Below are 15,090 nucleotides of genomic sequence, written 5' to 3' on the forward strand. Positions count from 1 at the left end.
AGAAAGATACTGAACTGAGAAGTCTGTGCTAGAATACCCAGTATTCCATATTTTCAAGGTATGAAGATGGTCTGCTCTTTAGCAGTTATTCCTTGCTCAAGAGTTGAAAGCCATGGCTAGAAAATTGGTACTTAACACAACATTTTCCATTAGGAAAGGAAGAACCCTTGAAGACCACAAAAGAATCTAACCATTAGAGCCTAGAATGTGAAATCACTCTGACAGAATATTATAATATGGCTATGAATGCAATTTGAGCTGCCTGTACTCGGAATGGGCAAGCTTTGAGGCAATCCAGGGTCAGTCCAACTCATGCCTTAACTTGTCTATCTGGATAACAAGATTGATTTGCATCAGGTTCAAACAAGAGAGCAAGCTACATTTACTCGTGGAAGTACGTAAATAAAGGACTTTGAATTCCAGTACAGCTGATGTCTAGATCTAGCAAAAAAAAATATAAGGAGACAAAATTTATCAAGCTGAAATGGCATTTAGAAGTTTCTCAAAAATCAAATGAATGAGCAAGGGATGCAGTAGATGGTGGACAAAGTTTAAAACATGGCTCTAAGCAATATTAAAAACAGAAAGAAATAAAGTTGTTTATATGTTTTATCTTTATAAATATAAGCAAATCACCACAACCCACCTAATGTTATGCTGACACAGGCTCATATTCCTTTAATAAAAAGAGAAGCAAACCCTCTGACTTGAAGAAAAACATTTGTATGATGACCTAAAGAGCCTGTCCTGGTTCTGCTCAAAAGGGAAAGAAAATGAAGTGCCACACATCATAGGATACAGTTTCTGCCTGCATACTGCGAGCAGCATATGCTCACAGACAAAGCTGATAATGACTCTGAGACATTCCAAACATTGTTAATTAGGAGATAACAGTATTTGTCCTGAGAGACACAAATAATGGACTAACACGATCAAAGATTCTTTTTTTTCCTGGAATAGATATCTGGACTGCAGACCAAATGCATCCTCCAAGAAATTTCTACTGCAAAAGTCAACCTTTTGTTCAAAACAGCCTACTATTTGTCCACTATTCTGTTTGGTCTAAACCTTAGGTTTATTCGGGAACAACAAAAAAAAAAACAAAAAAAAACAAGAAAACAAAATCAGTATTAATAATATGATCATGAATTTGAAGACTCACCACACTACAGTTGCTATTTGCTGAAATGCACTTTTTGTCATCACACCATTGGCACCCGTTTGTATTGGCAGTACAGCTCGCACAGTCTGCGTATCGGTAACATCTGTCATCTGCAGCAGCTGCAATACAAATGAAAGTCAAAAAGATAAGTGAAAATGAAAGTCAATAAGATTATATTTTAAAAACTTGCCTAGAGTGTTTTCTGTTACGTCCTTTATTTGAACTCTAATCATTAAATGAGGGTTTAAGCTATTCTGGGGGGGGAGAAAGTTGTATTCAGTTAATATCCTAGTAACAGTCATATTTGAAGGTTAACTAAATGAATATTCACTGATTTGCAACATATACGCATTTGTAGAACAGTCCATAAATTTTACCTATCAGAAAGGTTCTTAAACTATTGACTGTTTACTCCTATAATATAGAAGATAGATTTTCTTTAGATGCAAGTTTCCGATGAAAAATAATTTGATCGCTATGTAAGGAAGCAATAGTAAAAGTTTTAAATACAAAAATATAATAGAGCTGTTAAAAACAGATAGTCCTTCTAAATTAAATTAAATTACCAAACATTATTAGTTTAGAAATTGAAGAGTTATACCATCTCAGCCTAAAATTTTCTGGAGGAAAACGTTCTTCTCAATTCCTTAACACAAGTCTTTGGGACTTGGACTGAAATGTATGCTATTTAAAACAGTTTGAAACACAAATGCTTAATTTCTGTTATAACTGCAAAATCACCATGAACCAAAAGAGGAGAATTCCTATCACCTCCTACACTAATGACTGTGTTTAATGCCTCTGCATCTAGAAAGAAATCTTGGGATCATGAAAATTTAAGAGATTCTATTGCCAGGAAAGGCTTATTATCCAATAATCGTTCTTTTGCAATCTATTAAAGTTCCTGCTTATCTTTTAGTCTTGACCATCATCACTTTCTCACATGATGCTCTCAACTAGATAACACTTGAGCCAAGTGGTGTAAAAGAATAGAATGAAAACACAGCTTTGGGCAGAATGTTATCACCTGAAACTGGAAGGATATGACAGCAGTGAAGAGGTGCTGTCCAGTTAGCAAAGATTTTGACAGATCCATACAGTTTCTTCAGAACTGAAATTCTCAGCACCTTGTCTTATATACATTTAAGTATAGTTTTACACCAATGCAGAAGCGTTGGAAATTGGCCTAACTTTCTATTTTCTTCAGCCTGAATACACTTTCTTTTTGTAAACACTTGCTGATACAAAGATTCGCTGGAGTTTTCTTTTAAAATAAGGTCTCCTTTCACCTGTGTTACTCTGAATTTTTAGTCTCCAGAAAACTCTTTCAATAAAAAGCTGAAACTTTTTAGATTCTATATCTCTTAATATTATGAAACTGTACAAAAGTAGTTCTTCAGAAAACTACCCAGATAACCTTTTGGTTAGATAAGGCACCTTTTTAAAAGTTTGCTATTTTATATCCAGTTCAGAAACAAACTTACAAGCTACCAGAATAAAGCCAAACCATCTTGAAGCACTAATAGCATAACTAATAAGTTAAGAGGCACTGAACGGAGACTAGCATCCTTACATTTAACATATAGCCAAAATTTGGGTGGTGATTTTATGCTGTATTTGAATGAAAGATGTAAGTAGAAAATAGAAGGCATATGTAGTAGCAACACATATTCTGTCCATGTAAAGTATACGAATTACACTTTCAAAAGCAATTTATTTGTGACATGCCAAAATACTTAGGAATAAGAGTGCTATAGTTATCCATAACATTCAAGCTTTTTCAAACAAGATACAGCTATCACAATGCCTCACAGAAATTCACCAGGAAAACTTGTATCCACTTCAACATAGTGCTGTAAAGAACTTGTTTATCTCAAGTTTGTCTCCAGCTGTAGCTGAACTCTATACTACTATAGAAATATCCCCATTGATATGTCAACTTCTTGAAACAGGGATGTTTTCTCTTTCTTGGTACATACAGACATGACAGTGCCATATGCCTGTAATGGTAGCTATCACTTGCAGGGACCATCTGTGCTGTGTCTGCTGTTAGAATATCCAGGAATCCAGAAAAACATGAGGGCTTTTATTTATGTAAGCATGAGCACATATACACACGCATACATACATACACACCACTAAATGAAGAAGTAAAAAAAAAAAAAGGAAAATTAATTCAGAGATACAATCTCAAAGATCAGTCTTCAAGTTCTTCAAATACAATGCACAAAATTCAATCTGAAGTAGCCTTGTGTGAATTCCTCTCTTTGAACTCTCTTACATTTTATATCTTTATCACCTTAAGATTATTCTTTTCTGTATTTAAAATCCTTTAAAAATTGGAGTGCAATAATTTTAAAAAATTAACCCCTAAAGTTCCTACATTGGGTATTCACAGAGTGCAGCCATCTAAATTATTGGAATAACTAGATCTACCTGTTTGGGTTTTCTCATTTCATTGGGTTTGTTTTGTTTTTCCTCCCTCTACCTCTTATAATGTATCAAAAATGTTGTACTGTAAGACTACAATTGACAAACCTGTTTTCTTCGGACACTTTGCTCGTAGGATGTTGTTAGCATTTCCAGATTCCCAGGATTCACAATGTTTCTTGTTCCACAGACACCTTATTCCTGGACGAGCGTTCTTACACAGCTCTTCATCTTTGAATGCTTCACAGTTTGGAGGCTTGTACACAAGGATGTCATTCAAAAGAACACTCGAAAAACCCCCAAATATGTACATTGACCTAATCAGAAAAAAGCAAGAAAATATAACTTATTGTAGCTATAAAGAAGTTTCCTTTTCTTTAGCTGTCCTGATACACAATAAAAAAAAAAACATATTATAGGAAAATACTCTTCAGACCCCTCTAATTAAGACCCTGTCAATGTTTCCATTATAATGATAGTTATGCTTTTCTACATATTTCTCCATGGAAATTTAGCTTAGTAAAAAATTACTCCACATTAGTCATATTAGTGAGTGACATATATCAGATGTCTAGAAAGAAGGGATATGCAGGAAACAGTACTCATTTTTTAGTTGGATACTGAAAGAATAGGGTGTGATAAAATCACCTACAAGAAATTAGAACATCTTCCTTGAAAATTTAAAGCCTACCACTTAATGCTTAGGAGAGGGATATTTTGCTTTCTTACAGTATCAGCTAGCATCAAAGACAGAAGACTAAACTTGAGACTTTATCCCTTTCTTCTCCTTTAAGATAAAGAACTGTCTTAATTAAAAGTTATCTAGAAAGAAATTGTATATCTGTTGTATCCTATTCTCATGGAATAGATATAATCACATAGTTACCAATAAGGAAACTTACTGAAGAGCATCTCATAATATATTATCTTTTATATAAAATCCTTCTAAAAATACAATTCTAGAAAAGAATCTCATTTTCACCTTTAATTCAATTCACTGAAAAATTACATTGCTTGACTATTAGACGTAGCTTACTTGTTTCAAAACAACAAAGATCAGAAAATGAAAATGTACCTGTTGCTGCATTCATTCATTTCTCCAATTTTCTCTTAAGTAACGTTTGCTGATTAATTTCAAGTGCTGTGTTACAGCTCACAGCTTTCTTTTTATTAAAATCTGTTAAATTCTTATTTGAATTATTACACCACCACTATTTCTGATCTTGTGTAGAGGATCTGTAGATTGTCTATCTATACTTAAATAACAGGTTTATAATGATGCTGAATACTGTATAATGACCAGTAGCATGGAACAGTCGTCTGTAGCAGCGCAACAGTCAGACATTAAATCATTTGGCAGCAAACAGTAAGAAAACATACAAGCAAATCCAATCACAGTTTTCTACAATTTTGCCACCAAAAAGGAAATATTTGTCCTAAAATGTTATTTTTGGAAATTGGAGTGAGGGAAGCAGAGAGCTTGGCCATCAAATTCTGTAAACTCTATCTTCAATTTCTAAATGACAAAGATTGACTGAGCTCTTCTATTCATAGCAAATGTCATGAAAGTATGACATATTTTATGAAGGACAAGCAATAAAGTCCACATAGTCAGATGCTGACAGGATTTTATTTTTCCTCTTCCAAGGAGTTAATGGTGATCACTATCAACAACTCTGAACTTGCTTTCTTCCCAGTAAATTTATATGTTTTTGATTTAATGGTAGTAGAAAAAAAGGGAATAGTTGTATGCTGCAAAGAAAAAAATTGCTCTTAGTGCATCCAAGTGAGGATTATATTTGGTCCTGAATTCAAATTCACTGCAAATCATAATACTGAGAACACACCCCAGTACACTAGGAAGTTCACATGAAATGGCACTGGAATAAGTTCTGCATGTGAAATTGCTCATTAACTCTACATCCAACTGCTGATACGTCCAGCCACTGCTAAGCACTATTTTTCAGGTTAATAAACTGTATCAGTTATATGACATTGGATGGTAAAGGAAATGTAAAATATGCTTCATTTACCCATTACTGACAACAGCAGTGTGACCAAATCTGTTGACATCTCGATGTAGATTAGGTTTTGGTAAAATTTTCCATTCATCACATGCTGAAAGACAAAAGGAAAACATACAATATTATACAAAATAATCTCAAAATTGGCAACAAAAAATATACAGAATCAATTTTTACCAAACAGTCATCTGTATTTTAAGCATCAAGTAATCTTATTCCCTCTTTAATTGTGTTTACCCCTGCAGATCTAGGAGAGGAGGTTATGTCCACTGCAAAAAAAAGACCACCTACTCCACATCTCCTTCAGATGTTTTTGCATGATTTCACATTTTGTTCCTATGAACTTTGAATTACAATTATTGATTCCAAGACATTTTAAAACTCCTGATACTAGCTTCCTGTTGTTTTTTGTTGTGTTTAGCTTTTTTGCTTATTTTGTTTTTTAATTAAGCAAAGTTCCCTAGTATATGGCAAGACTGCACAGAGAACTTTGAAACCTAAGGCCTTCCAGAGTGTTAATTTTATTATTACATAGGTTTTTACCTAATGCTGCTGAATTCATTAAACTGTAGGATTCTAAAGACAAGCATGCCTAAAGAAAGTATGCTTTGTGCACACTGAAAACGTATTTTTAGATTTGAATAATTTTTGCAAGTTGTAGATCTGATTAAAAACTAAAGCATCACCATGGACCAAATAGTCCAAGGAATTCTGCTTAAGATTGAAAAAAGAAAAAACAATAAGAAATTTCAACACTGCTCCCTAATCCCTTAGATTAAAAAAAATAAAAATAAAAAAATATATATATAAATGGATATTAAGACATCCAGGAAGAAGAAGAAACTGTCCTTAAAAACAGCATTATTCAGAGCCCAAGTTGCACTCAAACTGCAGAACACTTCAGCTCTGCTCTGGCACATCAAACACAGAAAGCCATTCACAGCAGCTCTCTGCCCAGTTTGCTTTCTGCGATAGTATCACACTGACACAGCCTGGTGGAAGCTCACTCAAGGGTGAGAGCACATGAGAGGAGGCACAACTAGAGACAGCACTGCAGTAATATGCAGCTCAGGTGACCAAGGCTTCCCCAGAACAACAGCCAGAGCTCATAAAAAGTCAGAGTAGACGATGGCTGTGACAGATAAAGCAATTAGAGCATTTTATAATTTGGGACCAGAAATCAAAAGCATGTCATTACCAGAGTAACGCAGGTGGTCCAAGCAGCAATAATTTCAATAGCATACAGCTGACTGAGTGAATTTAACAGTTTGAAGAAATGGTATTACAAAGTTTTTGTTCACTGTCTTAGGGGGCCAATAGATGTCATAATCCTCCCTCTCAACTTCTACATTCTGTCACTGTAACTATTATCATAATATGACTATATTTTCAATACACATCATCTCTCAAATGTTCCCTTTTGTTTTTTTCTACTTAAATGGAATGGTGAAAGTATATATATGCCAGAGTGATGCCTTTCAACAGTGTCTATACTAGAGATCACAGTACAAGGGCATCAATTAATTGTTTATGATCACAAGTTTCAGAGGAATAACGTTAAATACAAAAGTTATGTATCCACCATATATCAGAGTAACATTGTCATTTGATGCTTCTATGATGTTTAAATCATCTGATAGCTTAAGAGCAGCAGCAATATTATTTACTGGAAAATAAAACTCATTAACAATTGTGTACTCAATTTCTATTTCAAGAATGTATTTTCATTTTAAAAGCTATAAAAGAAAACATTTTCAAAGTTTCATCTGATCAGAAAAATCTTTGTGTTGCACTGCAAAACCAAAATCTTGCTGCTGCTATAAGTCATTGTACCTTGACAGAAACAGCATGTCTCAGCTCATATCAATGATGGTAAAAGAAACACTTAAAGAAAATATTAAATTTTCAGCCTATCTAGGAAAGCACTGCATATTATTTTTTTTATTTGTACACACATATACAAATAGTGTTTCCTGTACTTTGAAACTTATTTAAGAAAAAAATGGGATTTAACACTGAAAGAAAACCATAAAACCATAATAAAGGCCCATTTTCAGATAAGAAACCCTCGAGGGCTTGAGATATAATAATTCCTAGCTTTCTGATGATATTTGTCAAACTGGCAGTTCTTTTCAATAGAGTACAAGAGGAAAAGGGGAGGGAAGCATGTTACAAATAGCCTTCCCTCTTATCTCCTCCGAGCCTTCTCAATGACTGCTGAACACTGAACAGGCCATTGTGCAAGAAAAACCTGTTTGTGGTACTTTAAATTCCTCATCAGAATTTCTCTGTAAAGACTGGCTGATGTAAAATACAGATAGCTAGCCAACTGCTGATGTGGGGCTTTTTCTTATTAAAAAAATAAAAATCAAACAGAATTCATCCATGCCTATCATCTTCAAACTTCTTTTGAAGATTTCAAAGTACCCACATTTCCAAACTTATTGTGAGGTTTCAAGTAGAAAGTGACAATTAGCAAACACAGTATAATTCCCAACATTATTTAGCAAGGGTACAGCCTTGTCCATTACATTTGTTGCATTAAATCCATAAGAATGGCAAACTTCAAGGAATTAAAAATAAAATACTTCCCTCTCAGAAACACATATTTCTCTTAAAGAAACACAAATTAAGAAGATGAAGGAATTATTCTACTCATCCCAAATGTACTTCTCACTGACTAGAAATTCTGTTCAAGGTGGAACACAGGGCCCTTTCTTTCTGACCGTATGGCTTCAACCTCAAGGACAAGCGTTATCATGTTATATCACAAGAAAAAGATTCATATTCCTCCCCTAGTAATAGTTATACAGATAGCACCGTTATGAGATAATACAGAAGCAACACTTAGACTGAATTCAATCCCCAGACGAATTACGTACATCAGGAAACACACAACAAACTTGCATTAGACTTGAGGTGACCCAGCTGAAGCTGGTAGAGTAAAACTTCAGATTGATTTTGCCCTTTGGGCACTGCCCACCACCTATAATTTCCCGTTACCTATATCCATCTCATCTACCCTAGCACCAATTTTGCATTTCTGGTATTGGAGAAGATGACCAACAGATTGCTATAGGAAAGATCTTACTGTTCAAACAGTAAGGAAAATTTCAGGTAGACTGAGCTCAGGTGGGAATTCAGACTGTCTGCAAGGGACAAAGACACAGAGGAGTGCCTGAATATTCAGTGGGGATCGTAGAGGCTTCAGTGTTCAAATCCCTAAAAAGACAACCAGTTACGTATCAATAGAGAGGTACTACAGTAGCACATACAGTACTGCAAGACAAATATGCTACACAAGTATAATACACTCACACATACTAACATGCATGATTTTTAGAAAAAAATACATTTCTAATCAACATTGTTACATAAGTTTAATAATCAAAAACAAATATGCTTTACAGCACTGAACTAAGACAACAGAAGTGAAAATAAGGTAACTACTGCATCCAAACTCTGTACTGTTTGTTCTGCAGGTCCTCCTGAAAGTGACTTCTGCTTTTCAGAGAGACAGTTCAGAACATTAAGAAACTGTCTTGCTGTGGAACAGTGTATGAAGATTAAACTTGCACTTCAAATCTGATTTTGAACAAGCTATTACTAAAACACAGGACACAGCTGGACTGACACAAGTTATCATTGCTCTATTATGGCTGAATTAAGTTAAAACACTTTCAAAAATTACACAGAATTTCAGCACTCAACCACCTCTTTCAGATTTTGTTTCAGAACTGCACATCCACAAACTGTTCTTAGAGGTGACTACTCATCTTTTTTTTTTCCATCTGATATACTAAATATATTATGGACATCTCTTATTCAATTATATTAATAATATGACCCTTAAAATATTATCAACTCACAACAATTAAAAAAAATTACAAGTAACACAGAACAAAGAACTAAAATATTCTCTTTGAAGAAAACACTGTAGAAACTCCTAAGAAAAAGTGCAGGGATTAAAAAGAGAAGTTGATTGCTATCTTATCAGCCTCTCCCTCCCTGGTAGTGCCCAATGCATCCAACACTGAGCAGCAGCACCATGCCCACTCAGAACTTGAGGTTGGAATGTGACTAGATGCTCACACTGTTTCTTTTAAAGGACAGAAAGAGTTCATAATCATACAAAAATACAATAAAAGGAAAAATACTTCTTTTCTGTAATTCTATAGTAGTTAGAGTAATGACCCAAAATGTAGAAGAAACAGGTTCATTTCCTATCCAATGGGACTTGTACCTACAGCTTTCATCTCCAAAGAAAATGCTCTAACACTTCAAGCTAGGTGACTCCTTACTACTCTTTTGGTGTCAGAAATAAGGAGGAAATGGAAGCATTGCTCCAGGCTCACCTATATTATGGCAGTCATAAAAATGGGGAGTGCTCTGTACCTTACTTCCAGAATCTTATCTGTATTTTTGAACTGGAAGGCAAGGTTGTAGGGCCCTACAGAGTGATATATATGTTAGTGTATCGGTATAACTGATATTTGTAGAAGCATATGCACAAATAAATAACCATCTAAATGACCAAAGTTAGACAGAAGGAGAAAAGTTATTTTCCAACGCATTCATGCTGAATAAATATTTTTGTTTATTTAGGTAATAACTCCCTTCTCTCAGCAAATCAGAAAGGCAAACATGTTACATCTGCAGTTAAAATTCAATTCGTGCCATTTCAAACATATAGAGTCTACATATATAACAGTAACTCTACAAGCAATATTCTAAAAACAATAACCTTAAGCTTTACTACTAAAAAAAGCAATTAGTGCATTATATTATTATGGATTTCTTCTTCTAATTGTACAGTGATACAGAGGTAAATGCTACTAGATTACACCAGAATTATCTTTATGACTTCAGTGCTTAGGAAAACATAAAACTTAATATATCATAGATGTCATTTTACTTTTTTTTTTTTTTTGTGATAGTTTATTGATAACCCATTTGTAAATTCAGAAGGACAATAGTATAGATACATACTTAAGGATAAAAAAGTGTCTTTACCAGACCTGCAAACTTAATAGGTTTTTTGTTTTGTTCTTTTTTTTTTTTTTTTGTATGACAAAAGCAACAGTTTAAACAATTTATTTTACAAGTATACAACAACTATGAATAAAGAATTAATTTTATCATGATACACAAGCAATCTGATTGCTCTGAACGGGCAACCAATTGGTAGCACTGAAGTCAGTCTCAGGAGTCAATTTTTTAAATGTTTTCCAAACTAAGAAATCTAGTTCTTAAACTTTGATTAGCATAAAAAAAAATCTTAATACTTCACAAATAATATTGTCTCTCACAAGCAATTGTATTTACATATTATTCTGTTAAAAAAGTAAAAAAATCTATAATCTAGCAAGACTTACAAAAGAACCTTATCTTAAATGCATGAGTTATCATAATATCCCATAAATACAATAAATCCTGCAGTACAGCTACCAATAGAAGAGGGTGCACAAGCAGCTACCACATTCCAATGATTTGAGTGTTAGCTGGGTGGTTTTTTGTTGTTGTTTTTCCTTTTATAGGTGTTCTCTGCCAGTGTTTCTGCATGTATTTCAGAGTACAAAATACAGTGCATGAAACAAAAATGCACAGACTGAGCACTTCATACACTGAAACTACAAAAACTGCCTCAGGGATACCATTACCATTTGGCAAGAGACAAAAAGCAATACCCTATTAAAAAAAAATCGTTTTTTTTCTTTTTTTACATACTAATCTGAGAAGCTAGAATCTCAGTTTTAAACTCTATGTACAATTATTATTATTATTATTTTTTATTTAAAACTCAGTACTCATAACTGTTTTCTTCCTAGGCTATGTTAAGGATAGAAATGCAAAAGATTTAGGCTTGAAGTGATGTGATGATGAGGATAGCTTCTACATCACTGTTTTGCAAGAAAAAAACATTAATTAACTACAATTGGCTGGAGATAAGTTCTTCAGTATACAATCCTGAGTAATTTTGTGTATATAAAACATATGTTTATAAATAGATACTTCTGTATTATTTTCAAAAGGTTTTCAACAACTTCCAAGTTGAAAACTGAGCTCTCCTTCAGATACAACTTTCTAACCGCTCACCCTATCATTTAGAGATCACTTAATTTTAACCAATTCCAAGTTCCACATTTTTGAGAAAAACTGTGGTTTCAACCATTAATTTTGGAAATTTAACTTTATTTAGAGTAAGAGTTTATTTCCAGGGGTGTTAATATCATGAAAATATAACTCGGATTTATACATTTACACTTTAATACATCCATCAGCGCTGTGATATCAAACACATGAAATGAAGTTTAAATAACCAAAAATGATTCGCAGATTCAGAATGAAAGTAAACTAATAAAACTGGAATGCTATACTCCTCTCTCTTCTACACAACAATTTAAGAGAGAAAAGAGTAAGGTGAGATTCTTGCTCAAAAACCCATTACCAGTCATGGTCCAAAGTTGCTAGTGGTATAGCCAGGAAAATGGAACATCACTGAGTGTTCACAACATAACTTTCAAACGGCATCCAACCCATGTTAGCCTCCTTTTACATACTGAACAGGTAATTATGGCACTCCAGTAAGCAATAGATAAAGTCATCAACATTATCAGCTAAAAACAAGCCAAACAGAGAATCCAATGCAGTGGCAACCTTGTTCCCATCGTTATGGTCCCTCTTCAATATCACATAAACAATATCAGCACAGTCAGGAATGAAAAAAAAAATGCCTCGCCTCCTCAAGGTTAATCATTTGAGGGCCTTTACAAAGCTGCCAGAGCAACTTGGTGATAATTCATCAGAAGACAAACACACAGCAAAGAACATGTCTGTGGAGCTCATTTCGTGACTTCTCACTGTTCTGTTGATTTTGTTTTTTAAATAAATATGTGAAAAAAAAATTATGAAAATAAAGGCAGCATAGTTTTTACAGCATCTCCAGACTTCTGAGTCTTCAGCATTAACAAACATATTCAGATGCAGTAAGCATTTACAATTACTGAATTCAGCTCTTTCTTGTCTTGTGGCACTTAAACTATCTAAAATTTATGCTTGTAAACTAAGTTCAGTACCTAGAGAGCAACGGTCAGCTCCAGAAGAGACAAATAATTTCATTCTGTTCCAAGCCTAGTGCAATGAATTGTTCTCTGGAAATACTCATCTCCCTTCACCAACTTCAGGAGGAGCCTAGATTACCAGTTGGTATTAGAAACCAGCCCTTTAGACAGCAAAAATTAACTTAGATGAATGTCTTCAAATCATTATTTCACATTAATATGAAAAACAGTAAGCATTGTCATGGATAATAAATACTGAAGCACACTACCCATAAAACTACATCATATATAATAAAAGATATTATCAAAAGTACTCTCTAGCTCAACTTGAACATAAATAGTAGAGGCTCTATCTCTAGGACTCAGCTGGTTTGCAGACAGCATCCTTTGCAAGGTATCAAAGAAACATGATACAGATAACATAGTATACTTTGTCTTCCAATCATTGTTCAAAGCTCATGATACATTCAAGACAAAATTCTGAAATATACCCACTCTCTTTTTATCAAATTCTTAGGAAAATAAGTATATATTGCTTTCTGAATAAGTATGTCTGTATCTAATGTGTGCCATGAGAGTATATATTTAATTTGGCCAAATGAATATTACAGAATCTTGCATCAGATCAATCTTTATAGAATTTAAGAATAATCACTACATCTCTTCCCTCCTGTATTCCTCCAGATTGAAAATGCATGGAAAATATGACTTTCAAAAAATACAAACAGCGTATTAAATATTCTAACTAACTAGAAATACAACAGAGATAAAGTTGCAGCTAAAAGGTGTACTACATTGTCATGAATTAGAATAAATTAAAAAAAAAAGGTCTTGGTGTATGAATGTCCAAAGGTTACACTTATTAAAATCCTAGGACTCATATTATTGGTTTTCAAGTGCACATTTTATAAGCAGATGTATAGCACTAAGTATCCTCTAAAAAGATAGGAGGGGATAGCCCTGTTACATAAACAAAACCAGCTGCAAACTTAACTAGTGGGAAAAAGTCAATAGCTCACTATCAGATACCTACACAAAAACTACAGAAGTGTAATACAAGAATACAATAAAATTTTTACAAAAGAGCTGTTTTAAAAATATTTTATTCACGTGCCCAGAGAAACCATAAGGATAGAGCACATGTAATAAATGTACCATTTGTTTTCTTAAAAGAGCAAATGCAGAATTGTTGACAGAAATATAAATCCATAAAGAGACATCAACTAACCCCTACAATCTCACTCCTTTCTACAACTGTAGCCAGATGACAAACACTTGCCAAATGCAGACACATTTCCTATCTACATGCAACTCTCATTAGGATCAAGCATCAGTACTTCCTGAATTTTAGCTCCCAGAGCAAGTGGTTGTGCTTTATTGGCCAAATATGATCTGTGTGTTAATATTTGTAGAATTTCATAAAATATGAACATGAACATAAGAGATAAGGAATTCGTTTAGGGGAAGAACAACAGTGGCAATAAAGAGAAAAGGTTATGGACTCCTAGAAATTGCCCAGGTTTACTGCCTGCACAATCCTACGTAGGTGCCTTTTCTCAACAACAGCACAGCTTTCACAGTAGGCAATGGCTGGAAACACTTTAGAGTGACAGCTTACACCCATCTAGTCTTCTCTGGAGTCTTTTACCTTAAAACAGTTTTCCTCCAAAGTGTATTCTCTTCATATATTTATAAACAACGATCTTTTCATCTCTCAGCTACTCTCTTGTAAAATTAAATATACCACATCCTTTTATTCTCATCTCACAACAATTTTTTCATGCTTCAATCAACCTTAATATCCATGCAGAGCCAACTGCATACTTGAGTTTGTTGGCATTAAACTCGTGCTTCAAAAATTCTTCAAAAATTCTACAAAAATATCTCCTGGGTCTTCAGAAATGAATTTATGATTTTCTGTGTGTTTATCTCATTAGAACTGCATAGGCCACCACCGCTCTGTGACACTCCAAATGGACACACAAGGCATTGGCATCTCCAGCTTACAGGAGACAATTCCCAAAACTTCCTAACTGAACAACCAGTACTTCGTTCTGTTCAAAATTACTTCATGTCAATTGTTACTATCAAATCATTTCATTCTCCATGCATGACAGCTCAACCCCTTCCCTGCTTCTTGGTGTTATCAAAGTCTGGGTGGCATTTTGTTTCTTGTGGTAGTGGGTTTTCTTTAGTTTGGGGAGAGAGGAAGAGCAAGGCAAAAAGAGATTTTACTTCAGCTTTTGAGCTAGGAATGAATACTTATTCTGCCATTTGTACATATGTAATGCATACTAGCAGAGTTGGTGGATATGTACTTTATTTACTTATTTTTAAGAACTTGAGACTCAGACACTCAAGACTAAAACTCCTCTGTTTCATAAAACTAATGAAGCACAAACAGCTTAGCCAC

General features: G+C 34.1%; 2 protein-coding genes across 4 annotated transcripts in view; both read right to left on the minus strand.

The window, feature by feature from the left end:
* Window positions 1–15,090, minus strand: part of ATRNL1 (attractin like 1) — a 412,107-nt gene that overhangs the window by 321,898 nt on the left and 75,119 nt on the right. For all 3 annotated transcript variants that reach the window (XM_065746006.1, XM_065746007.1, XM_065746008.1), the window contains exons 11-13: window positions 5,626–5,710; window positions 3,701–3,909; window positions 1,163–1,281 (exon numbers count right to left, since the gene is read on the minus strand). In XM_065746006.1, coding sequence (XP_065602078.1) covers window positions 1,163–1,281; window positions 3,701–3,909; window positions 5,626–5,710 — 413 coding nt within the window. The remainder of the gene's footprint in view (window positions 1–1,162; window positions 1,282–3,700; window positions 3,910–5,625; window positions 5,711–15,090) is intronic.
* Window positions 1–15,090, minus strand: part of TRUB1 (TruB pseudouridine synthase family member 1) — a 425,822-nt gene that overhangs the window by 255,117 nt on the left and 155,615 nt on the right. The gene's annotated exons all lie outside the window — the stretch shown is intronic.

This window comes from Cyrtonyx montezumae, unplaced genomic scaffold (genome assembly GCF_038088225.1).
Source record: "Cyrtonyx montezumae isolate F1298 unplaced genomic scaffold, pur_monq_1.0 scaffold_4, whole genome shotgun sequence".
Taxonomy (NCBI): Eukaryota; Metazoa; Chordata; class Aves; order Galliformes; family Odontophoridae; genus Cyrtonyx; species Cyrtonyx montezumae.